The sequence below is a fragment of the Balaenoptera musculus genome, chromosome 2, assembly GCF_009873245.2.
Source record: "Balaenoptera musculus isolate JJ_BM4_2016_0621 chromosome 2, mBalMus1.pri.v3, whole genome shotgun sequence".
NCBI classification, from domain to species: Eukaryota; Metazoa; Chordata; class Mammalia; order Artiodactyla; family Balaenopteridae; genus Balaenoptera; species Balaenoptera musculus.
Window position 1 is genome coordinate 69,464,801 of NC_045786.1, and position 24,511 is coordinate 69,489,311.

Genomic DNA, 24,511 nt, shown 5'->3' on the forward strand with positions numbered 1-24,511 from the left:
CGCCAGGGCCACGACCACGACCACCCCCACATGCCGCTTTTCATCTGGACCGCCGCCCCGCCCCCTCCCCTCCCGCCCCTCGCCTCTCGCCCCTCCCGCCCCTCGCCCCTCCCGCCCCTGGTGCGCCTGCGCGGTGGCGGGGCGGTGCTTTGCCCTTTGTTGTGGGCCCCAGTTTCCCAGGACACCGCGCGGCGCTGGGGTGGGGCTATGCAGATAAGGCACTCGGGGGCGGGGCGGTTGCGGCGGCGTCGGCGGCGGCCGGGGAGGGTCAGTTGGAGGCAGGCGCTCGCTGAGGCAGGAGGAGGGCTCTGGGCCCGCTGCCTGACAGGGACTTAGCCCGCAGAGCTCGGCCCCGCGCGCGCGCGCGACCCCACACCCGCCCACTCATCCACCTACCCACTCCCTGCGCCGCCTCTTCCCACCCTGAGCAGAGCCGCCGAGGATGATAAACACCCAGGACAGGTAACGGCCCGGTTTAGGCTCCCCGCCCCCATCCTCCCCTCCTCTGCTCCAGAGGGCCTCCTCCCCACCCCCCAGCCGGTTCTCGACCCTCCTACGGGGCCCCATCCGGCCCCCACTGGGTCCCTTCCCTACTTCAGCCACCCCAGTCCGAGCCGCAGCCCCGCAACTGGGCCTCCCTCCGTCCTTTAGCGCCCATTCCTCCAGCCTGGCCCATCCCCCTCGTCCGAGCGTGCAGCCCGGTGAAGCCCCCAAAGACCCGGACCCAGTCTTCCAATCCAGTCCCCAGTTCCCTTCAGCCCCGCCGAACGGTGGCCCCTTCCCGAAACTGTGCTTTCTCTCTCATCCAGATTCCCCAAATTGTTTCCCGTCTTCCCCGAATCTTTCTTCCTGCTCGTTTAAGTCACTTAAAATTCTTCCCTTTGAATCCCTTCCCTAATTTAAACTGCACCTTCCAACCAGACGCTTCTTTTATCACTGCCCGCCCCCCACCCCCCAGGTCAGGCTCCGTCCTTCTGTTCTTAACTGGACCCATTACCCCCACCTGTCACCCTCGCCCCCCTCCCCCCGCCCCAGTCAGGCCTAATAGTCTTTACCGTGACGCTCAGTGCTCCCCTTGGTCCCTCACTCCAGCTTCATCTTTTCCCTCCCGTCCCCCCCGGCACCCCTTTCCCAATTAGGCCCCATTTTCCCGGTCTGCCAACATCATCCTTTTTATTTCTCACTTTGGGCTTGATTCCTGTCCTCCATCCTGTTCCCTTAATGATGTTCCCCCCAATGCTCTTCTAAACATTCCTACCCCTTTAAACACTTTCTCTCATCTATACTCTTATTCCTCCCATCTTAACTGAACCCCATCTCTAGACTATTAGATCACAGAGTTCAGCCCACTCTGCTTCTGTTGAAGACCTGCCCTCTTTCCCTGCACCTCCAGTGCTTTCAAATTAGTCCCCATACTCGGCTCACCGGGCCTTTGCAAGTGTCCTTCCTCAAAACCTGACCCCAGCTTTCCCCCATTAATTGGAGAGAAAAGCTGCACATCTTTCTGAAACTGAGCACCAGTAGTTTTCTAAACTTGCTTCATATATATTTCCCCGCTGCCCAAACTAGGCAGAATTCATTATTCAATTTTCCTCTCTCTACCTCTCCTCTTTTTCTCTGAGGCAGTCCTTGTCATGCATCTTTCCCTCCAACATATCCCATATTTCTGCCCCAAACTCTTCTGTGAAACTGTTTCCTAATTTCCTGATTCCCCATAATTTTTAACCCCAGCTGCTGCTTATACATCAGAATGGCTTTTATTTACAATTTGGGTTCTAATTCTCCTCCTCGTTGTTTCCCAAGACTTGTTGCTGCTCCGTCCAAAATGAGTCTGAAGCTCATTAGTTCCCCACACCAGACCCTTTGTCTCCAGATTTGGCCTTATGGCCTCTGCCTCTCACTTGGGCCACGTTGTTTCGCAAGCAGATCCATTCCCTGAAAAGCCTCCTTAAATTGTGCCATGACCTGTCCAAAACTGGGTTTTGGTTCCTCTTACAAACACAGCCCTCCTAATTGCTTTTCTTCACACACAGCTCTAAGTACCACTCAAGTTTCCTCTCAAACTTGGGCTCCCTTCTCACAAAAATGGTTTCTAACTTGCCATTTCCCATTCCTTTAACAGCACCATTCTTAAATATTCCAGCTGGGTTTTCAGCTTTTCTTGTATCTCAGTGTTTCTCAACCCTAGGTACACGTGTGAAAAATCAATCACCTGGGCCCCCCCTTCAAAGATCTGGTGTAATTAGCCTAGGGTAGGGCCTGGTTATTAGTATACATTTTCGAAGCTCTCTCTAATGGGCAACCAGGGTTGAGAAACACTGCCTCCCCTCCCTTCCCACCAGAAGACCCTTCCCATCATATTCCTTTAGTGGGTGTCAGCCCTTTTTCTGTGGAAAAGGGTGTTGTCTTAGTCTTTCTCTCCCAGGAACGATCCAGAAATACCCAAAATACCTGCAACAGCCTCTTCAGTTCTCCTACCTCAAGTAACTCTTGTTCTCAGCCATTAACCATTTTCTTCCCTTATTTCTTAGACTCTTATCTAGCTCCCACACTTCTGTTTCTTCCTTACATGCAGAAAGAAAATTCACTCCTCATTTCCTGGTTTGTTATAGTCCTGTTTGACCCGTTAACCCCTCCTCCCAAGCCCTCTTTACCTGCAGTCGTATTCTGCTGGTCTCTTTTCCTTTTCCAAGACTCTCCATGTCCATCCCCCTTTGCAGTCCCCTCTTATTTCATCTTCTCGAAACCAGTCCCTCTGGAGCTGAGGAGGTGGAGGTGGCTATATACTTGGATGGTACTGGATGCAAAAGGTGTTACTTGTGGTAAAGAAGGCTGTGTGTGCTGAGGATAGAGTGCAGGTATGAGGGGGCATGATGAAGTGCAGGGGTGGAGGGAAGCAGAGGAACCTACAGGAAATCCCAGGGCATTGTGAGAAGGATTTTTCTTTTCTAGTCTTATGTTTTTGTCTCTGCAGTGGGGTTTGGAACGTGGTGTGGTCTCAGCAGGCCTTCTCTGGAGTCCTCCAGACTGAACTGGTCTAGGTGCCAAGTCCTTTGCAGGCCGAGCCCTGAGAGTTGAGCACTTAGGACCAACATGTAAGGGTCTTTTCACCAACTGTGAGTGTGAGAGACCTGAATTCTAGTTCTGGCCTTGCCAGTGTGCTTACATGTAAAAAAGAGAGAGTTGGGTTTGCTTAACTATGGAGATTCCTTCCAGATTCCTAAGTGGCAAAACAGGCTTACTTGTCTCCAGAGCCCTTGCTTTTTTTTTTTTTTTTTTTTCTTTCTGCTTAGTGTGTTGGTAATTTGAGGGGCTTGGCTGTATGAAAGGCAGGTGAAGGGAGGAGCCAGCTGACCTGCCAGGGCCTGGGCAGGAGCAAGGCCTGGGATCAGGCTCCTCCACTTTGGCCTGGGGGTGGGGTGGGGTGTGCAGGGTGTCTGGTTTCTTTGAGTTATGGCAATCTTGTTTCCATAGCATGTTTCCAAGCCTCCTCTGGCCTGCCCCTAACTTTCTAAAAGGAATCCTGGTAGGGCCCTAACTAAGGATTTGGATTAAGAGCCGGATGTTCTTCCCAGTCAGTGTTCTTGATGTTTTGTATCCACAGATGGGTGAGCTGGCTGGGAGTTTAGGGCCCATTGGGTGGGGGATGGGCTTTCCAGCTTCCCTGGCTCCAGTGAAATACTCAAGAGGTGGAAGCTTGGTTTCCTGGAAGAAATAGTTGCAGAGGAGCCTGCAGTATGTTTTGAAAACAAGGTTCTTCCTTTCCGGTTTTGTTCTGATTAGTACTTGCAAAATGTCAAAATTACTAATGGTGGGGGAGGGAAGAAGACACAGTACAAGAACTTTTATTATGGTTTTTGAACAACAGGTTTAAATCCAAGTAAATCAAGCTTCATGGCTTTTCTCTCCCTGGATTTGTAGGGTCAGGAAGATAGTCTCTGTCTAGGGCTTGCTTAGTACCTTGTGACAGTACAGTATGTGGAGAAGAGCTTGCTCTGGCTTGATACCCTTAATTACAATTAGTCCGTGTCTGATGGGCTTTGAGGAGAAGCATTTGGTTCCACAGGTGGTTTTCCTGGGCGGGGGGCAGCCAGGCTACAGTGGCACATCATAGCTACTCTGAGCATCTCCACTGAATGGTTCCCTGGGTAATGGAATTTCTGTCTCTCCCCCTAAGAATTTGGTTTTGGTTATTCCTTATTTACTGGCACTGTGGCTTGTGGTTGTGGAGTGGTAGGGAGAACAGATTTTCCTTTGATGTGCCTTCAAGGTCATCCCATAGAGAGAGACACTCCTAGCATAGTCAGGAATCCCCCCAAATTGGAGGTATGCTTCAGAAAGCTGTGTGGACTAATAATAGTAATTCCTCACTGCCAGGAAATCCAAATTTAGCCCCAGAGCAGCTCAGAAATATAAAAAAAGGGGACTGAGGAGTGGGGTAGAGGGATGTTATGTATGTATATTTCTAGAAAAAAAAAAAAGAGTAATTCATCCCTTTTTTGAATGGGATACACAACAATACACAGTGTTGATTCAAGTTGGTGCCATGATTCGGAAGGCTGTGAAGCCTAATTGAAATCTATAGACCAGAAACGGCCAAGTAGGTGAGCAAGAATTTTGTTACTTGAAGTGAACAAAACAGGTAGTTTCTGGTTAGCAGCAGCAGAGTAAAATGCTTTGTATAAGATAAGCCTTAAGAAAATTTTCCAGGTCTTTGATATTGTATAAACAATAAAGTAATTCTGTCCTGGGAAGAGAGGCTGGAACTGGGTGATGAGCTTACTATACAAACTAGATTGAGGTACTCGTAATGAAAAATTAAGGTCCTATTTTATTTTATTTTATTTTTTAATTTATTTATTTATGGCTGTGTTGGGTCCTTGTCGCTGCACGCGGGCTCTCTCCAGTTGCAGCGAGCGAGGGCCACTCCTCACCGCGGTGCACGGGCCTCTCATTGTGGTGGCCTCTCCCGTTGCGGAGCGTGGACTCCAGGCACGTGGGCCTCAGCGGTTGTGGCTCGTGGGCTCTCGAGCGCAGGCTTAGAAGCTGTGGCATACGGGCCCAGTCGCTCCGCAGCATGTGGGATCCTCCCAGACCAGGGATCGAACCCATGTCCCCTGCATTGGCAGGCAGACTCTCAACCACTACGCCACCAGGGAAGTACCAAGGTCCTATTTTAAAGCATGATCACCTAGGTATCTGCCCATCTCTGATAGCATATGTGATTGTGCCTACCTTTGGCTGAAGATCTACCAATATCAGCTGTGTAACAAGATAAGCAAATCTCAGAGGCACAGATATTCTATCTAGCTGCCACCATAAGTGTGTTTCTTGTGGAAAATCAACCAAAACCCAGTTTCGCTTTCAGTCTGTGATTCAGAGTGGTGATGTCATTTTATAATTTTATAATCATAATTTTATAATCGTGCTTAGCAAGTAGACTCCCTTTGGCACACCGAACAGCCCTAGTGAAATGACTTATGCCTGGCATCTGACCAAGGCCCCCTTCTCATATGGAAAGGGAATTGGCAGCTGGAGATCAGCCTGTCTGCTCACACTAGACTGAAGGTGGCCATTCACCTCCCATCTTTCTTCCTATTTCTTTTTAGCTAATTGCAATGGCAGCCCTGGATTGGTCCCTCTTTGCTGCGTAGGGATTAGTCATCAGAGACCTTCCTAGTCTCAGAGTAAAAGCAGCCCGTGTGAGGGAAGTCAGGGCACCCTAGAGAGTGTTCTGTGAGGGAGGGCTGAGACAGGAATGGGTCAGAAGAGGTTGAAAGAGGGGAATGAATATAGAATGCTTGGGAATGTGGTTTTTATGTCTTTTCACTTGATACCACAAGGTAGGTAATACTAAGGCCGTCTGATCCTCCTCTAACAGGTAATGGAAACCAGAGAGAAAGGGTGTAGACTTGAATAATAAGCTCAGGCCACTGATTCAAGTGAAACATGATCAAAAGTATATCAAGGAGAATATGGATTCAAGTATTTGTTGAATGTAGCTGAATGGAAGTTAGCCACAGAATTACTTTAATATTAAATCTCTGCTCTGTGTAGCAGGCTGTACTCTGCTTTGAGCAAACTAAATATAAAAATCAAAACTGACATAAAGTCAACTGGAGGTGATTCTTTAACAGGAGATCTTTTATTTTCTCAAGAGATTTTAGGTTACCTCCTTTAAATAGTAAGCACCTAGAGATTTAAAAATGGGATTTGAATTATAAAAATATGATTTACCAGCAACGTTCCCCAGGAATACATCTGTGGCATACGCTGCCTGTCTGTAGCCAGCGTATGAAATTATAACCTGCTAAGGACATTTCAGACAGCAGTTTCACAGAACACTTTAAATTAGAGGCAGCAGGATGTGATAAGTTGGTAGCATTCATATGTATCCTGAGGAGTGTTTCCAAGGGCATGTCTGATAGCAACTGAGAAAATAAAAGGCACTAACACATTGGCTCTAATCTCCCATCTATCTTCCGAATTGACTTGGATACCTGACACCCTCATTTCCAGCATGGTATTTTTTTTCTTCTTCTCCAAAAGCAAGACCAGCCCAGCTGGATGTTTGAGTTCAGTCTGATACATTTGATTCTCCTTAATCAGCCTGATCTTTTCAGCCTGTAGCCTGAGCTTCTTAAATCATCCTTTGGTGGTAGAGATTAAACCATGCCTGCCCCCCAGTGGAGTGAACAGGATATGAGGGAGGAATGGAAGAAGCTGGGCATTGGAGCCAGTAGAAACATGACTGAACTGAATATGAAACCTAACCTGACTTGGATCTTGTGACAGGGAGACTTGTGTTTAAAAGCCACTTTCTCTTGTGCTTAAGTTCCTCCAGGATTCACTATTCCTTTTGAGGTTGGTGGCATATTTTGGCACAATACCATTTTGAACGCTAAAGCTGCTACGAGAAGGCCGTTGCTGGGCAATTTTATGCCCCTGAATTACTTTAACCACCACATATGTACCCATATCCCTTCCCTTTTCATGTCAGAAATGACAGCCAGGTTTTTTTGAAAGAGAGCAATTTGCCATTCGCACAGCAAGTAACTAAAAACAGATTTATTATGATGGATGATTAAAGTAACTATTGATTGTGATCTACTGTCTACTAAGCTTATCCCAAACACCAGCTGTTTCTCTTGGGGAACTGGAACTGGGTGCCAGGTTGGGGACCTGAAACACCCTTCCACCCCCCACTCACACACACACACACACACACACACACACACACACACACACTTGCTTTCTGTGCAGACTTTGTGGGGGAGGAAAGAGTTTCCAGGATCCTTGTGTGAGTGGGGAAGTAAATGATTTGTTACCGTGGGATGGACTGCTTGCATTTTTATTTGAAGGAGGAGCGAGATCATGACATCAGAAATATCACGATCTCATAGATTAGTGCTGGACGCAGGGCAGGCCCTAGGGATTATTTCTAGGAAGACAAAGGGGATTTTGGATCAAAAAAAAAAAACCCACCTTATTCTGATCTTTTCAGTGGGTTGGCCCCATTGCTTCTGCTATTTGCAAGTGAAAATTAGTTCAGAATCAAGATGGTGGTTGGAATGCAGGTCAGGAGTTGAATGTAGCTCTCCCATCTAGAGACCATTGAGGAGTAATTTCTTTGGAAGTGAGTTAGCACCAGAATTTTAGAACTGCTAGGGCCTTGGTGATCTGGTTGTTTTGTGAACCCATGCAATTCTCCTAGTATACAAGGCTACATCTCAACTATCTACCCCGGAGGTTTGCCCAGTCCTTGGGTAGCTCCACTGACCAATACAAGCAAGGCAGCTTTCTCCAGCAGCCCAGCCGTCCTGGTGCTCCTGCAGCAACCTCAACAGAGGCCTGAAGGTGGTCACTAGGGAATGGGAAGGGAACCGTCCCATATGGGGGGTGTGTGGGTGCCTTTATTTGGGGAAACTCCCACTTTCGTTTTCTTTTTTTTCTGGCCTGGACAGTCTTATTATTCTGTCCCTTAGCACACTGGAAGGGGGGAATTTTTTTTTTTAATTTTTAAATTTTTATTTTTGGCTGTGTTGGGTCTTCATTGCTGCACGCGGGCTTTCTCTAGTTGCAGTGAGCGGGGGCTACTCTTCGTTGCCGTGCACGGGCTTCTCATTGTGGTGGCTTCTCTTGTTGCGGAGCACGGGCTCTAGGTGCGCAGGCTTCAGTAGTTGTGGCTCGCGGGCTCTAGAGTGCAGCTCAGTAGTTGTGGCGCACAGGCTTAGATGCTCCGCGGCATGTGGGATCTTCCCGGACCTGGGATCGAACCCGTGTCCCCTGCATTGGCAGGTGGATTCTTATCCACTGCGCCACCAGGAAAGCCCTTCTTCTTCTTCTTTTTTTTTTTTTTAAATTTCTATTGGAGTATGGTTGCTTTACAATGTTGTGTTAGCCTCCAGTGCACAACAAAATGAATCAGCCATACACATATCCCCTCCCTTTTGGGCTTCCCTCCCATTTAGGTTACCAGAGTGCATTAGGTAGAGTTCCCTGTGTTATACAGTATGTTCCCATCAGTTGTCTATTTTATACATAGTATCAATAATGTGTATGTGTCAACCCCAGTCTCCCAGTTCCTCCCACCCCACCCCTTGGAAGGGGTTAACAGCTCATTGTCCCCAGCAGAAAATAAGTCCTGTTCTTAAGAACAGTCTGTAGCCCAGGCCTCTGTCACGCTCCTTCTGCTCGTAGCTGTTAGTGAGGCTGAGGAGGGGAGATGGGATGCCCTGAGGCTTTCCAGAGGCCCAAGGAGGGGCACATGGTTAATCCCCAGGTGCTGATGCTTCTCCGGGCCCACTGACATTGCCTGGGAATTCCATCTCCCAGTGAAATTTCCAAGTGTGATTTCAGGCCCCTGGTTGAAATCCTTGAGAGAACAGAGGAGCTGAGCTATAGCAGTGATGGGTTTGGACTTCCTGTCACAGGTGGAATGCTCATGTAGGTCTCTTAGTACGGAGGGTCTCAGTGGGCTGCGCCTCTGGTTACTGTACCATTGCCATGTTAGGTGTGAGTTTAGTTCTGTTGCTCTGAGCCTAAGCGAAGAATCCAAATCTGGCACGCCATGCCATGTAAAGCAAAGGACAGTGTGCAGAATGGTGCCTCTCAACATTTTACAAAGGGTTTTCAGGGAAAAAAGGTCTTGATTTATAGCATTCGCTGTTTTCTGTGGTTTAAATATTCCCCCTGTGGCTGATTCAAGCTAACTAACATGCCATCACTAAACGCAACTATAGTTGGGAAGAGATGTGCACAATTGGGTGAGCTGGCTCCAGCACCCCACTGCAGCACCCTCCCATTTATGTGACCCACTGCGTTCCAGCTGCCCTGAGGCTGGTGTGCTGGGGCCAGGCCTTGCTGCTGAGTCATGGTGTTAAATGCACAGTTTTCCTCTTTCCTTGCTTCACTTGCTCTTCGCCTGTGGAGTGAGCTGCATCTCAGCCTAAAGAGCCAGTAAATTGGATTCAAAGAAGGAGTGGAGTAGATTTGGAGCCCTGTTCGGTCCACCTGAAAATCCTGGTGGCCAGTAAGGGGACACACCTGAAGGTGACAGGGAGCTCCTTTAGGAACCTTTCACCGTCTGTGATCCATCTGATAATTGGCTTCCTTACTCAGGTCCTGGCATGTATACCTCCTCCTAGCAACCACCATGCCCGCAATATATACATGTTGAGTGTCCATTCTAACCGCATCAGTATTACCTGAACTCCCACGCCCAGGTCAGATTCCAGCAAAGAAGGGCAACCCTGTGTTTGGTGGCACACCAGGGACTAACTCAGATACCATCATAATACTCTGTACTATAGTGCACCTCCTCTCCGGGAGCCAAATCCCTGGATTTGATTCAGTTCTTGACCCTAGAGGGATTTGGGTAAGTGATTTCTTGTTTAGTTCCATTGTTCAGATCAGGGAGGCCATCATTGGAAAAGTGGCCTTGGGAGTTCCTCAGGGACTCCGCATCTAGCCCATGTGACTTCCTGAGGCCCATATGCCTCTCCAGCCTGAAGGGATTGTGTAGGCTTTGTGATTCTGCCACATAGGTTGTTGAGACATTGTTAGGGTAAGGAAAGGGGCTGGTGGGGGTCTGGGCCTCTAGGCCTACTAGGCAAGCCAGCATCTGGTTCTTCTCAAGGTCTGCCGGTACCACAGAGATTTGTTTGATGTTTGACAGGGGCTCCTTTGGTCAGACATATCCCCTTGACCCTGAGCCCTTCTGGGACTCTCTGTGCCTCTGTAGGACGGTGGGTTCCTGCCCTTTAAGAGAGAAGTAGTTCTGAGAGCTGTAGCTGGAAGGACTGGGGCAGTTGTTGAGGGAGTACTTGTTTAGGGAGAGCCAGGGCAGGGGTGGGGCAGGATGCTGAGTTAAATCTTCAAGACTTTGTGTTTACTGTCTCACTTTATCTCTTGCAGTAGTATTTTGCCTTTGAGTAACTGTCCCCAGCTCCAGTGCTGCAGGCACATTGTTCCGGGGCCTCTGTGGTGCTCCTGATGCCCCTCACCCACTGTCGAAGATCCCCGGTGGGCGAGGGGGCGGCAGGGATCCTTCTCTCTCAGCTCTAATATATAAGGTAAGGACTGTGGGGTGGAAGGCTTGGAGCAGCGCCTTCTCAGACACTGCTGAGCATCTGCTTAAGGGCAGTGATCACTCTCCTTAGTCTTCTGAGTCTTAGGCCAGGCCAGCAGGGGGTCTGGGGAGGACTTTTTCAACTGAGGCTGCTATGAGGCTTTTGGGGAGTACCAGGAGGATATCAGCACCAAGCAAACGCCCTGCCATCTTCTCAGCTTAGGTCAGCACTTTAGTGCTGGTTCTGGGCCCTGAGTGGGAGGTGGAAGAAAAACTGGGGAGGGGGAACAGTGAGTGGAAGAATGCAAGAGCTCTTGCCTCGTGCTGCTCCTCAGTTTTTTCTTGAGGAGTACCAAGGGCCAGGAGTTTTCCCATTGTCCTCGACTCTCGGGCATTCTGACTTCTGTCCCTTACCAGTCTGGGGGGCATGGGGCAGGGCAGTGGCGGGGGTGGGTGGTAAGGAGAGGGCGCCTTGCATCTCAGTCATCCATCACCCTGGCAGCATAGGGCACAGCCCAGGAGCTGTAGAGAACCCTGGGAGTCTGTCCTGAGAGTGATCTAGGCTGGGGCAGCTGGCCCTTTGCTGCCTTTTAATCTCCTGTGAGGCCAGAAGTGGTTTAGCTTCTCTCTAAGACTGGCATTGAAGGGTGGCAGGGCAGCTGAGTCCTGGTCTCTTGAGACTGTGGCAGGGGAGACAACATGGACTCTGCAGCCACCTGGAAGCCAGCTTGGGTTGACCTGTGCTCCAGCTGAGCCCTCATGAACATCCTCATTTGCTTCTAATGTTTCTCTTTCAGAGAAGGAAGGGAAAGAACATGGTGTTGGGGGGATAAGCATGGGCTTTTAGTCAGGGAGACCTGATTTGAATCTCAACTCTGCCATTTACTCACTGTGGTGCCTTGGGTCAGTTGCTTAATTGTTCTGGGCCCCCAGTATCTTACGTTTAAAGTGGGGATACTGATGCCTACCTCAAGTGCTTGTTGTGGTGATTGAAAAATGGGAAAGTACTTTGTACAGGACTTGGCATCTGGTGGATTCTTGGTAAATATTCCCTTCCCATCATGCTGGCTTTTAGCCGACACCAACTGGTCTCAGTGCCCGATGGCTCCATTTAGCCAGCACGCTGCTCTGCGTTTTCAGCGTGCCCTCTATCCCGTGCTACCCTGAGGTTGGCCCAAGAGGACTCCTTATACCACCTAGGTTAGGGAGCCTCTGATGTGGCCAGAAGCAGTAGTGACCTGGTCCTCTGACCTGATCTCCTCCCAGGACGAGAAGCTCACTGTGACACAGGACCTCCCTGTGAACGATGGAAAACCTCATATCGTCCACTTCCAGTATGAGGTCACCGAGGTGAAGGTCTCTTCCTGGGATGCAGTCCTGTCCAGCCAGAGCCTGTTTGTAGAAATCCCAGATGGATTATTAGCTGATGGGAGCAAAGAAGGGTAAGGAGCAAGTGCTGGGGAAGGGCAGGAAGCCTGCTCTAGAGAAGGGCGTATGCTTACTAGAGACAACAGATGGCCAGCCTTCTCCCCTAGCTCTCGGCTGCCCAAGCAGATACCATTTTGTAACAGGTTAGTTTCAGCCAGTAAAACAGGCCTGTTATAATGAAAGCAGATCATTATCACACATTAGCCAAATTCCTGTCATTTAATCACCCCAGTGGACATCAAATTCCCCTTGAGCCATTGTATAATGGTGCAGTTCAAAGGCCAGGAGCTCAGCGATACAGTGGGATTTCATTGGATTGGGCAAGGCCCTCCAAGCACCCAGCTGTGGAAGAAACAGTCCTGAGAATGGAGTTCTCTTGAGTGGCTCCAGCCTCTTGAGGAAATCCTTTTAGGAAGTGTTAGGGTCCAAAGTCCCTCTCAGCAGCAGGTGGTCACCATTAAACTTGGCAACTTTGGAGGACCTCTGAGAAACTGGGTTCTCTTCCTAGGTCCCATACTTTCTTGTGAACTGCATTAGTTAAGTTGGTTAGTGTTAATTTCAGATGAAGAACCTTTATTCCAGGAAGAGAGAATTCAGTGACATTTTTCTTAGGGATTGTGGTTTATTTTTTTCTGAACTCGGGGCTCCGGAGGTCTTGAAATAGGAACCTTCTTCCTGAAGCTTCCCTATTTACAGTGCTGGCTGTAAGCCTCAGGAAAGCCTTGGGTGGGGTGTAGAGGGGTGAGGCCAAAGTCTAGAGGGGGCAGTGGGCCTGAGTTGTTTTCCTTGCTTCTTGCAGATTGTTAGCACTGCTAGAGTTTGCTGAAGAGAAGATGAAAGTGAACTACGTCTTCATCTGCTTCAGGAAGGGCCGGGAAGACAGAGGTGAGGGGGCAGAGCAGCTTGAGACCTACTGCCCAGGCTTGGGAGGGGAAAAGGGGGCTCTTAGTGAGGTGGGTCTCCTGAGTTTGACATACAAACCCTGGGAGATCATGGGATTGGGAGTGTCCAAATTTAGGAAAGGCCTAGTGCTTATTTATTCCATCTTTGTTTTGGGTTTTCCCTTGATTTGAGCCTACCCTTGTTGTTTCTTACCAGAATCCTTTTTTACACTCTTCTTTTCTGCAGCTCCACTCCTGAAGACCTTCAGCTTCTTGGGCTTTGAGATTGTGCGTCCAGGCCATCCCTGTGTCCCCTCTCGACCAGATGTGATGTTCATGGTTTACCCTCTGGACCAGAACTTGTCCGATGAGGACTAATGGTCATAGAGGATGCTTTGCCCAAGAGCCACAGTGGGGGAAGAGGGGAAGTTAGGCAGCCCTGGGACAGAGGAGGGGGCTTCTTGCTGTCTAGGGCAGGACGCTGAGGGGCTCAGGGTGAGGGTTGCCTATTGTGTTCTCGGCGTTGACTCATTGAAATTGTTTTCCATAAAGAACAGTATAAACATATTATTCACATGTAATCACCAATAGTAAATGAAGATGTTTATGAACTGGCATTAGAAGCTTTTTAAACTGCGCTGTGTGATGTGCTCTATCTAGCCTAGGGGAGGACATTGCCTAGAGGGGGAGGGACTGTCTGGGTCCGGGGGCAAGGCCTGGAGAGCTGGTGGACAGCACTCTCAGGCTGAGGTTCCCCTGCTGTTGGGCTTTCTTTTTTGGTTTTTAAGACTTGTGTATTTTCTTTCCTTGCTTCCTGTCACCCCAGGGACTCGGGACTATAGGCTTTTCAGCCCCTGGGCAGTGTCCTTCAATTGTTTTTTGACACTCCACCTGGGCTTCTCTCTGTGCATTTGTGTCTGGCCTGGAGAAAGCAGGTCTGACCCCTCCTTTACAGCTTTGTGTTATTCTGGCATTTGGTTAAGCTGGCTTAATCTGTTTCATGTTATCAGTGCATTTAAAATAGGGGCATTGAAGTTCACTCCCACCACCAGGGCTTTTTTTGGGGTGCCTGGGCCTTAAAAAACACTAGCCAAACTCCAATTCTCAGATTACGGCCAGGAGTTCTCGCTCTCGGCCGCAGGCCCAAGGTACGTCCTTCCTAGGGTCACAGACAGCAGAGGGGAAGAGGAAGAGCAGCTCAGGGCCTGGGGGTTGTGGGAGAATCTGCTCCGAGGGGCTGGATGCCTTTGCCTGGCTGAGTCTAGTGCTAGCTGCGCCCCTCTCTAACAGGTTCTGAGCAGTGCCTGAGACCCTGCTCCCCAGGGCTTGGCAGTGGCACTGTGGGCGTAGAAGTGGCCTGCCCTTTTCTGTTTTCACTGAACAGCTTGTTCTAAGGGGGGAGGAAGGGGGAGAGGTCTAGACTGGGCGAGGGGGTGGGGGTGTCAGGGAGGCAAGTGTGTTGTGTTACTGTGTCAATAAACTGATTTAAAGTTGTGGTTGGTCTGTCCTTTATTCCTGTACCAGGGCCAGCTTCCTCTACTGCTGTCTTTTGAGTCTAGAGCCCAACCCAGCAGGGGTGTGATACATGCTTCTCAGGAAAAAAGAAGCAGTGCATCAGGACAGATGAACGGCTGAGGTCTCTGGGGCCACGTTACAACGCAAAACTCGGGGTTGCTAGGAGTCCGGGACAGAATGCTGGAGCCCCCCTAGAGACAGGTATGTACACAGAGCTTCATCCAGAATAGAGGCTATACATACCAGGATCCAAGCCCTTCTTAGTTTTTGTGTAGAAGGCTGGGTCCTGAAACTGGGTTTTGGCTTTCACATGGAGCTGCCTGACATTCCCATTCCTGGGGGTGTCTGAGGGAAGGGGAACACACCTTCCCTAGGAAGATAGTTTTCTCCTTTTGGAGCCCAGTGCCCTAAGGCATGGCTGCCCTTCCCCTGTACCACCAGCCTGATGGATAAGCTCTCAGTGGCATTGGTGGGGGCTAGAATCCTCTTCACCTATGTTCTCTTTTTTAATTTCTCGCCAGTATTTTTTTTCCTTTTGCTTTTTTGTTTTCCCAAATGAAGTGCTGGGCATGTTCTTCCACCTCCTACAGCTTTAGAACTGTTTACTTACTTTTGAGCTGTGGCTGTCTTTACATCCTCTGAGTCTTTGGCCCATTTTCACATTGTTCTGTGTGGAGCTTACTTGTGTTTTCACCCTAGACAAGTCTTTAACCTTGGACTCTACCTAATACTCATGAAAAGGAGTTCAGCACCTCTACCCCACATGGTATTAGTAGAAAGTCTGGGCCTAGGGACTTCCCTGGCGGTCCAGTGGTTAGGAATCCATTCTTCCACTGCAGGGGGCACAGGTTCGATCCCTGGTCGGGGATCTGATCCCACATGCCATGCATTGCAGCCAAAAAAAAAAAAAAAAAAAGTCTGGGCCTAGAGATGATTCAACTGAAATTTGAAGGGTTTTGAAGATGTCTTCCACTGAGCACATAATCCTTAGAGGTATCATAAAGTCTGTGACTGAAAAGTGGTCATTACAGTGATATTTACAACAGAGATCCACATGAATGCTGACAATGGCCAAGTTAATGTAGGCAGTTTAGGATTTAGATGTTAAATTCAAACCCAAGGAATCTATAAGGCAGGGATAAGGAACCAAGAAAAACAGTTCTCATCTGCAAAGCTAGCGAGTGGACAGCAAACATGCCTGAGACTTTGCTGCCATCTGCTGGTGGCTCCTCTTTAACACAGCCAGAGTTAGAAAGGCTGAATTGGAAACCCAGGCACTCAGCTAAGATTTCTCTTTCAAAAAGAAAAAACTTCTGCTAGGTTAAGACCACTGTCAGGAAAGAAATATGGTACCCCAAATCTGCAATTAAAAAAGCAACTTAGAAGGGGAAATATTTTGGGAGTGGGAGGGTGGAGTAGGATAGGGGAGATATGTGAAAGGCAAACTAAGTCTAAATTTAAGAACAGGGACATTAAAAACTTTATTCAATAAATACAACAAATAACTTAAAAATATACTTCAAGTCCAAAGCCAATTAAGAGAAGGAAGTAGAGAGAAAGGGGAAAAAAAGAGGGGAGGAGGAAGTCAGAGGAAAAGGAGAAAGTTCAAGAGGTGGAACAATGGTTTGGTTGGGCTGTGTTTCCGAATGTACCACCCTTTGAAATTCTGATCAAATGCTCTTGACCCATAAGCCCTTAGCCCTTGTTCTGATGGGGTAGCCACAGGAATTCACCGGCAGGAATGATTCTCTGGGCTCTGGATCAGAGCAACTTTGGAGGCTGGCATCTGGGGGAGTGTTAGAGGCTAGTTTCCCACTCATTCCTAAAAACCATCTGATCTAATGCCCAGGCAGGTTTAAGAAGTAGTGCAAACTCAGGCAGAGAGCTCCCAGCTGCATAGTTTCACAGGTGAGTGTCCAAAGCCAGGGCCTCTGGGAGACAGGTCCCAGAGTACCCAGGGGTCCAAAGCCACTTTGGTGAATGGGATCTATGGGAGAAGACAGGAGAGGCCAGGGCACAGGATAAAGCTCCTGCGTAAGCCCGCGGCCAAGCTGGAAAATACTGCTGGGCAGGAAAGGGCTGCAGGGCAGGTAGTCTGGACACTGATTCAACAGCTTGCCATCAGCCAGGGAAGGTGGAGCTGAGGATACATGTGGAGCAGGACCAGGAAGATGAGGAAAGCTGAGGGAGAAAAGTGAGGAGAGAGGAGGCAGCTCAGCAGCAAACTCCAGGAGAAATAACCAGCAGCCCTCACAGATTTGTGATTGTCTCTTAAAAAGATTTATTTTCTCTTCTTGCCTGAATGTACAAAGGCAAAAAGAGTACAGTTTGTATATATATATATTTATATATATATATAAAAAAACAAGGAACTTGGTAATGTACACTTTACAGAAGGGAAGAATCAGGAAGACTGAGAAATTAAATCCAACAGAGCAATGCCAGTGGGACAAAAGCTATGAACAGCAACACTGCCCCTCCAGCCCGGGCCTCCAGCTCGCCCCAACCTGCTCCCAATGGGGGCTGAGCACCAAGGCAAGCGGGTGGGCTGGGGCAGGAGGGGCTGGGGACGGGGCCTGGGAAGGGCTTGATCCCAGGAGGGGCCCATGGCACAGGATCATCAGAAAGCTTCCTGGGATGCCCTAATAATAAAACAAATAACAAAGGCCCAGAATTACAGGGCCAACTAGCTGCCCAGTTGAATCTTGGGGGCATCAGAGTAGACACTGAGATGGTGGTAGGGTACATGGGATAATAAGTGGCGTGGGTGACCTCAAAGCCCGTATACAGTAACACTCTAGCCCTTCTGTAGTCTTACCCTCCCACTCCCGAGACCAAGCCCTTCCACCCCCACCTTGAAGCCTGGAGAGAAGAGGTTCAAGAAGCATCATTTCATTTCATGGGGTGCCCTCTTAACCCTTCTGAATGTGGTCCTTTGACCTTGAGATGTGTGGAGAGGGTGAGGTAAGAGAAGGAAATACACGTGTATACATACATGTACAGGCAGGGAAAGGGGATGAAGGGAACTGGCACAGCTTAAATGAGGAAGAAGCAGATGTGAATCCTAAAGAGCAGCTCTCCAAGCCTTGGCTGTCCTACCTGGGGACAAGGCTTCTTCCCTCCAGCTTCTCTGTGGGGGCCTGGAGGAGCAATGTCTGTCAAAAGAACTGGGCAGGGGTAGCTCAGAGAGAGCCTTGGTCTGGTGGTCTCGGCCCTTAGCAGCAAACACTTCCAGCCTTTGCTGGGGTAAGGCGGGTGGGAATCCTTGAGTGTCTCATCCCTATGACCAGATCATGGGTGCCACAGGTTCCCCCTCTCTGTTCTTTCTCCCCATGGAGAGAGGTTAGGGGTGGACAGCAAACCCTTCACTCAGTACTCGTTAAGGATCTCTATTTCAACCATCACTGCTGCTGTTCTGTGTTACTTCAGGGAGGGAAGACTGGACCTGGCAAGGATCGGGGACCAGGAGGATCAGGTAAAGGCAGTGCCATTCTGCCACTGTTCCTTTTACCTGCTCTTCTGGGCAGCTCAGCTCCTGCCTTTCAAGGGAGGCTTGGATATAAGGATTAAAGAGCCAAATGTTTTTTAAGGAAAAAAAAGAAAAAACTGTTCCCTTCTGCAGAACCCAAGGATGCCCTGCTAATACAGAAGCTCTTCTTCTCTGTTACAGAACAAAGTGGAAAGGGGCCATGCCTGCCCAACAGGAAAGAAAATGACTCCAAATGGTTTCTTCACAATATGTACAGAGCACGCTGTAAAAGCCAGCGCCAGATACAAAACACACAACAATATTTAAAAACAAACAGGAACAGAGATGGGGCCTTGGCTCCACCCGACAGAGTCTGGGAGGGCAAAATCAGGCTGAAATTCAGGTGGGATGAAGGTGTCCACACCAACGACTTCCATGGGTATAAGCGAAGTCACTGCTCAGAGCACTGCCCGCTGGGGCATCAGGAGGCAGAAGGACTGAATGGGGAAGGGAGGCTGCCTGGGGCCTGTTAAGAGGTCTAAATCAGTGGGGTTTTGGGGAGGGCTCAGAACCCAACTTGAACAAAAACAAGGACATGGAAACCTAGAGGAAAGGTCTGTAGGTCAGAGGGGCTCCTCTTGGGCAAGAGACCCTAAGCCTCTCTAGAACAGGGCTCTGGGGATCTTGGAAAGCAGCCTCCACTGGGCATTGTGCTTACCGTCTTCCACCTCCATGCCCCAAACTGTCAGAGCCAAGTCCCTGCTCTTAAATGGTCATTTTTGGCACTCTGGTCACAAACACCCGTCTCTAACCTAGGTTGGTGTCTGTCAGTCTTCATCTCTCTCTCAATCCACAAGGTCAACGAAAGACAGGAGAGGAGGAAGACAAAGGGATGATACCTCAAAAACTAAGAGCTAAAGCTCCCCACACCTTGGGGAAGAAGTGACTCCAATAAAGCTACCGAATCACAGTCACTTTCCCAGTGACACAGCATAAAGCCTGGACTGGGACTGCATTTGTAAGGAGAGCAGAGAAATGTCTCTGCCTCAAAGCACAGCTCCACTGACTACACTCTGTGGCTCCGAGGAGTAATGGCTTGCATGTGTTATGCCAGGGTCTAAGGAACAGATAATCTCCCATGGTCAGTAGCCCCTAAAACAAAAAAGTGTGTTACAAAAAAACACGGCTTATGTTGGCACACATGGGGTTACAGGTTGAGCTACATAAAGTCATGTAGTTGTGTACAGAGAAATTGGGCTGTATAGACTTACGGCCCTAGATGAGGAGGATTCTCAGATGGCTGCTTGGACAGGACATCTCTTAAGAAGGGCTGGGTGCTCCCAGGGCCTGCCTCCTGGCTTGCGCTCAGGTGACCTGGCAGACTCCAAAGCTCCCCATGCCGGGGGATACTGTTTTACCTGCCTGAGCCTTAAGAGCCAAGCAGTGGAAAAGAGGAGGAGAGATCAGTGTGGGGATCCCCCTGGGAGAGGCACCAAGGGGTCGGGAGGGAGGTGAGAAAAGGGCAAGGAGTGGGGGCTAAGCAGCAGCAGGGCTTAGTGGGCTTGCAGCTTCTAGTTCACAGACTCCAATTCTTGCTCCAGCTCCAGCTCTCGCCCAGAATCCGCGGGGAGCTCCGTGCTGGTGCTGGGGCCCCTGGCCTTCTGCCTGACAGGCAGCCCAAGGCCATGGTGGGGCAAATGCCTTGGTCTCCCTTTCCAGGCTGGGCTCTGGGCGTTTACATGTGCCCATGTGAGAGGGGAGAAGTCTTCATGTTTGAAGACCTTGTTTTCACAACTGCAGGGAAAACAGCCCCCAATTTCTTTCCTGAGATTCTAATCCCTCCACGTGCTGCCAGTTCCCAGGGCCCAAACCACTGGGGAGATGCAGGGTCTGGTGATGGTGGTAATGATGGTGAGAGGGGTATGGCTGCTGTGCTATCTTCAGACCTTACCCAGTGCTCGGGGGTCCCTCCCTGGGGGGCTTGGTACTGCTCCGGCAGCTGACCAGGGGCTTGGGGAACAGACCAGTGACTTCTCTGGGCTGAGGCCATGTTCCCCTGGTTGCTCCCCGTGCCTTCACCTCCACAGAGGCCACAACAGTCACTACTGTGGCCAAGAGAATAAATATGTTTGCTAAGTACCGGCTCTCCAGCTCCTGAGGAAGAGGGAGGGTCAGGGAGTCCGGGGATCTGGTGGAGGCAAGATAACCAAGGGTCTGCCTTCAGTCATGGTGGGAACGGCAAACAAGATGATCAATACCATTTAACTGATGTCTAAATGGCACCTCCAGCACCTCCTTGGGTGAGCCAGTCCGGGCCCGTGAAGCTGACTTTATCCGGGCACTTGGTGTTCTGCAAGGGAAACATGGACAGATAACCAGGCATTCAGCCGGCTGGTAAAAACAACCCCAGGGTGGTGCTCCAAGAAAATGAACTGCAGAGGAGGCCAGTCCTGGTCGCTAGGGGAGACATGTTCCACAGCTCCTCTCCGCGGAGGCAGATGGCTTCATGGGAGACTTACACAAGAAGCTTGCCCAGGGTTCCACCATTTCCAGACCACAGCCCACAGAGCTATCCTTCACTGTGGCTCTGCAGGGATTCTGTGATCCAGGTATCACCTATCCCTGCTCTCTAGGTGTTGCCCCAAATTAAAAAGTTACTTACCATTCTCACCTCCGGGGGGGTGGGTAGAGTGAAGGAGTCGAGCCTTGCTGGCTGGCAACAATGGCTGTAGAAGAAAGCCCTGAGTGAGGAGGAGGATGTGTTAGTGTGGCACTCCCAGACCCTCCCCTTAAGCACTCTCCCTTTTTGCCAGCTGAGTGGGTATTGGGAAGAGTTTCTCCTTAAATTCCTAGCTCCACTGAGTTTTGGGGTGCTGACAGAAGAAAATCTGATACTCGGATAGATATAGCAGCTCGGGATAGATAGTCAGGCTCTATTTTTCAGTTGCTTGTTACTCTTTGGCTGTGGGAACACCTGCTCCTTATTCTTCTGAATATCAAAGCCAATTTTCTGGAGGAGTCTGAGAATCCCCAAGCTCCAAGGGATGAAACAAATGTCATGATTTTATTGACTGTCTGCAGGACGCTAGGATTATGGGCAGATGAGACGCACAAGGGAGAAAAAGGGGGGGCGGCGGTTCTTGCCAGGGGCCCCCTGCTGTGGGCAGTGCTACTGGGATGGAGTAAAAAGGATAGGAAGTGGGGAAGTGAGGCTTACCTGCTGCATAGGGTAAGTTGTACTGTGCTGGGAGCAATGAGTACCCCAAGTGGTGGTGGTGGTGGTGTGTAGACATCAGGCGCTGAGAAGGGGAGGTTCGGGGCCGGTCAACATTCCTTTCACCCCCGCCTGCTCCCCCGACGCTGCTACAGCTGCCACCACCCCCAACCACCCCACAACCTCCCCGATCTCTCTCCTGAGAAGTTTTATCACTTATCTGGAAAGGAAAACAGACACAAAAGCTCTACTGTGAGACACATACATGAAAGCAAGATGCCCAGAGCCCACATTATGACTCCTTAAAGATGCAGGACACCTAAGAATCAAGGAGGTGCCTGGTAGAGCTAATGTCAAGTCAGCCAAACCACACTGTGGTTAGGACTTGAACTAGTCCGTCTTCTCCCAGACCCTGGATCTGGCCTTATTGGTCTCTGACAACAGTCAGTGTCACTGCACTTCCCTCACCGTGGGAGACTTGCTCTTGTAATGACTGGCATGCTGCTGCAAGAGGTCCAGGGCTTTGGACTCTGAGCTGGATTTACAACTGACACTGGGGCTGGCTCGTGCCTTGTCAGCATCTTCACCCCCTGAGACCTTGCTGCCATACGGGGAGAAAGAGTAGCTGGAAGGCAGGTAGGAACCTGGGGAAGAGAAATAAAGCAGTCAAAGAAATGGGAGAGGGAGAAGAAACTCTGCTTCAGTGAGCCTGGTGAGGCTCAGGCTGAGATATTTTCTACCACAGTGTCTTCGGGCTGAGACTCTTAGTGTGTACTTCCTTTACTGAGCTCTAGAGGCAAACAGCTAAGGGATATTAGAAACATGGCCCTCAGTTTCTGGCGAACCAACTTCCTTAGAGCCCCAATCTCAGATTCATCTTGGAGAAGTGATACAGTCGTAGGATTTGAAAGATCATTGGATTTGGAGATGTCCTTGGGCTCAAATCCTTCCTCTACTTACCAGTTAGGTAACCCTGAACAAAATTAACAAATTAATTAGCTCCAATTAACCTTTTGAGCTTCAGTTTCTTGACCATCACAATGAAGATACCAATACTTCATAGGTTGACAGAGAAGATTAAATAAGATAATGTACATAAATCACCTAGTCCAGTGCCTAGCACAGAGCAGGTACTCAACAAATGGAACAACTGTTTTTATATAGAAGGATTGGGGTAACAGGAGAAAGGAATACTACAGGATGAGACAATTTCCTATCTCAGTTTGAAAAGCTTATGTGTCCTATTTAGTATTTGCCTTATAAAGTCAATATCAAGACTATTTCAGCTGCTCTCTTATAGGGAGGTGGGAGCTCTGAGAAGTGAAAGAAGGAGTCTTCCACCCCAGAAACATCCCACATGGCTCTTCAGGCAACAGAGATCAGTGAGTAAAGTGAGCCTTTTCTTCTAACAAGTTAAAAAACACTTAAACTCCTACCTTGTGCCCCCCTCCCCAAGAACTCATGGATGGCAGTATAAAGAGTTTATCTTTCCCAGACTGAATCTTTCTAGCTGGACTTACCCCCAATCTGACTTCAAACTGCTCTTCCCCTCACAGACTGCCTCCTGACCTTACAGCTAAACACGATCTTGCAAATGAATACCTGCACTCTCCTGGGTTGAATTTTATTTGTTCCACGTTTCTCTCCTGCTGCAATTAAGTTGTAAGCTCCTTGAGGGGATTGAGATAGTCTTCCCTATTTCTTTTGTATTCCCCACAGTGCCTAGCACATTGCAAAATGTAGAGAGTATGTGTTTTTGTTTGTTTGTTTTTCTGGCCACGCCCCGAGGCATGTGGGATCTTAGTTCCCTGACCAAGGATTGAACCTGTACCCGCTGGGACCGCCAGGGAAGTCCCTAGAGTATGTGTTTAGAAAATCCCAGCTGAGGGAAGACGGCTCTGGTAGGGAGGGGGTTTCGCCTTTAGTTATTCATAAAAATTGACTGTAGAGTCAACCCTCTAGCTGGTGCAAGGGAGGGAGGAGTGGTCCCACAGACTGTAAGTAGGGGTCATTCAAGGAGCTCAGGATTAGAGTGACCACTTCACAGAAGGCCACATTCAAATCAGAGCTGTCATCCACCTGAGCCTCAGTAAGCCTGAGAGCTGAGCAAGAAAACTCTGGATTCGAAATCTGTGCCTCATTTACCTTCCCACTGAATGGAACAGCAGCTAGAATTCGGTGCCGTACCTGGGTAGTTCTGCATCATCACGGCAGGCATGCCCCGGTAGCTGGGGTGGTTGGGGTCATAGGACTGGCTGTAGGAGTAGCCGTGCATGTAGGGGATGTAGGACTGGTGCTGGGTGAGGGGAGAGGACACAGGCACGTGGACACTTGGTCGGGGCTCCTTGCTCCCGAGGCGGGATTCCTCAGACGTGGGCAGCTTGCAGTCACTACTTGTGCTTTCCTTCCCATCCTCCTTGGGAACAGAGTCCTTACTCCGACTCCTTTCCTCCTTCAGTTTGCGGTCCCGCTCCTCCTTCCACCGCTCATCCTCTGACTTGATGTCTGAGTACTTGGCAGGATAAACATATGTCCACATCCGGGGCTCTGCTTCCTACAACAATCACAGAATGAGCTCTGAGTGTTTTACAGATAAGAGAGAGAGATTTCAAGCCCAATGTCCCCGTAGAAACACCAGAGCAGATAATACTAGACACCTGGGGCACAGCAGGATCTTGGCCTCTACTGACCTTTGTTTAAAATCACCTCTGGTCCCTCCTGCTTAAATGCCTGTCTCCTCCCCCCATAAAAGGAAATAAGATGTGGTGAAAGAAAGGGAAAATCCACCAGTGGGTCTTCTCTAGGAGAGAACAAGCATTCTGGGGAAAGGACTCCTTGACTAGAAGAAGCCGTTCCCTTTCCAAGGATATTTAGGTGGTTTCCCTTCTTCAGAGCAAACTCAGGGGCAGAGAGCTATGGGTGGTGCCCCGCTCAGAGGAGGGTGGTCTAACTGTGGCACAAAGAGGGAAGGGGAGACTTTCTAAGTCTGAGGAACAGAGCAAAATGTAAGACCAAGTTCTTAGTTCTAACTCTGCCTAGAAAATCTTTTTGAGAGTAACTCGGTCTGAGTTGCATACTTCTGGCCTACTTTAAAGAGACCACCATTAACTCATTCCATAGGAACCACACTGCGGAAGAAACACTGGACTAGGAATCACTAGATACCTGGGTTCCAGTTCTGGCTCTGCCAGTTAAGTCTCAAGTAATTCCAGACAAATCAAGCTAACTTACCTGGGCCTCTCTTGTCAAATGGGAAAAACACCTTTTACTGGTGTAAAAAGTGCTTTTAAAAAAAAATGTTAGAGCTTCCCTGGTGGCGCAGTGGTTAAGAATCCGCCTGCCAACACAGAGGACACAGGTTCGAGCCCTGGTCCTGGAAGATCCCACATGCCATGGAGCAACTAAGCCCGTGCGCCACAACTACTGAGCCTGCG

The 24,511-nt window shown here is 49.4% G+C and overlaps 2 protein-coding genes across 9 annotated transcripts in view; one reads left to right on the forward strand and one right to left on the reverse strand.

Annotated features, from left to right (window-relative positions):
- Positions 1-259: 259 nt before the first annotated feature.
- On the forward strand, positions 260-13,965 carry OAZ2 (ornithine decarboxylase antizyme 2). The gene is given in 6 exon segments (XM_036840484.1): positions 260-462; positions 10,417-10,492; positions 10,494-10,574; positions 11,837-12,012; positions 12,798-12,883; positions 13,127-13,965. Coding segments are annotated over 6 exon segments (570 nt in total). The 5' UTR covers positions 260-442; the 3' UTR covers positions 13,258-13,965.
- Positions 13,966-15,866: 1,901 nt separating this feature from the next.
- Positions 15,867-24,511, reverse strand: part of ZNF609 (zinc finger protein 609) — a 221,035-nt gene continuing 212,390 nt past the window's right edge. For 5 of the 8 annotated variants that reach the window (XM_036840369.1, XM_036840393.1, XM_036840357.1 and 2 more), the window contains 5 exons: positions 23,265-23,631; positions 21,546-21,721; positions 21,081-21,297; positions 20,526-20,604; positions 15,867-20,213 (listed from right to left, as the gene is read on the reverse strand). In XM_036840369.1, coding sequence (XP_036696264.1) covers positions 20,531-20,604; positions 21,081-21,297; positions 21,546-21,721; positions 23,265-23,631 — 834 coding nt within the window. In that variant the 3' untranslated portion in view covers positions 15,867-20,213; positions 20,526-20,530. The remainder of the gene's footprint in view (positions 20,214-20,525; positions 20,605-21,080; positions 21,298-21,545; positions 21,722-23,264; positions 23,632-24,511) is intronic. The other 3 variants (XM_036840391.1, XM_036840383.1, XM_036840377.1) reach the window with 3 other exon arrangements.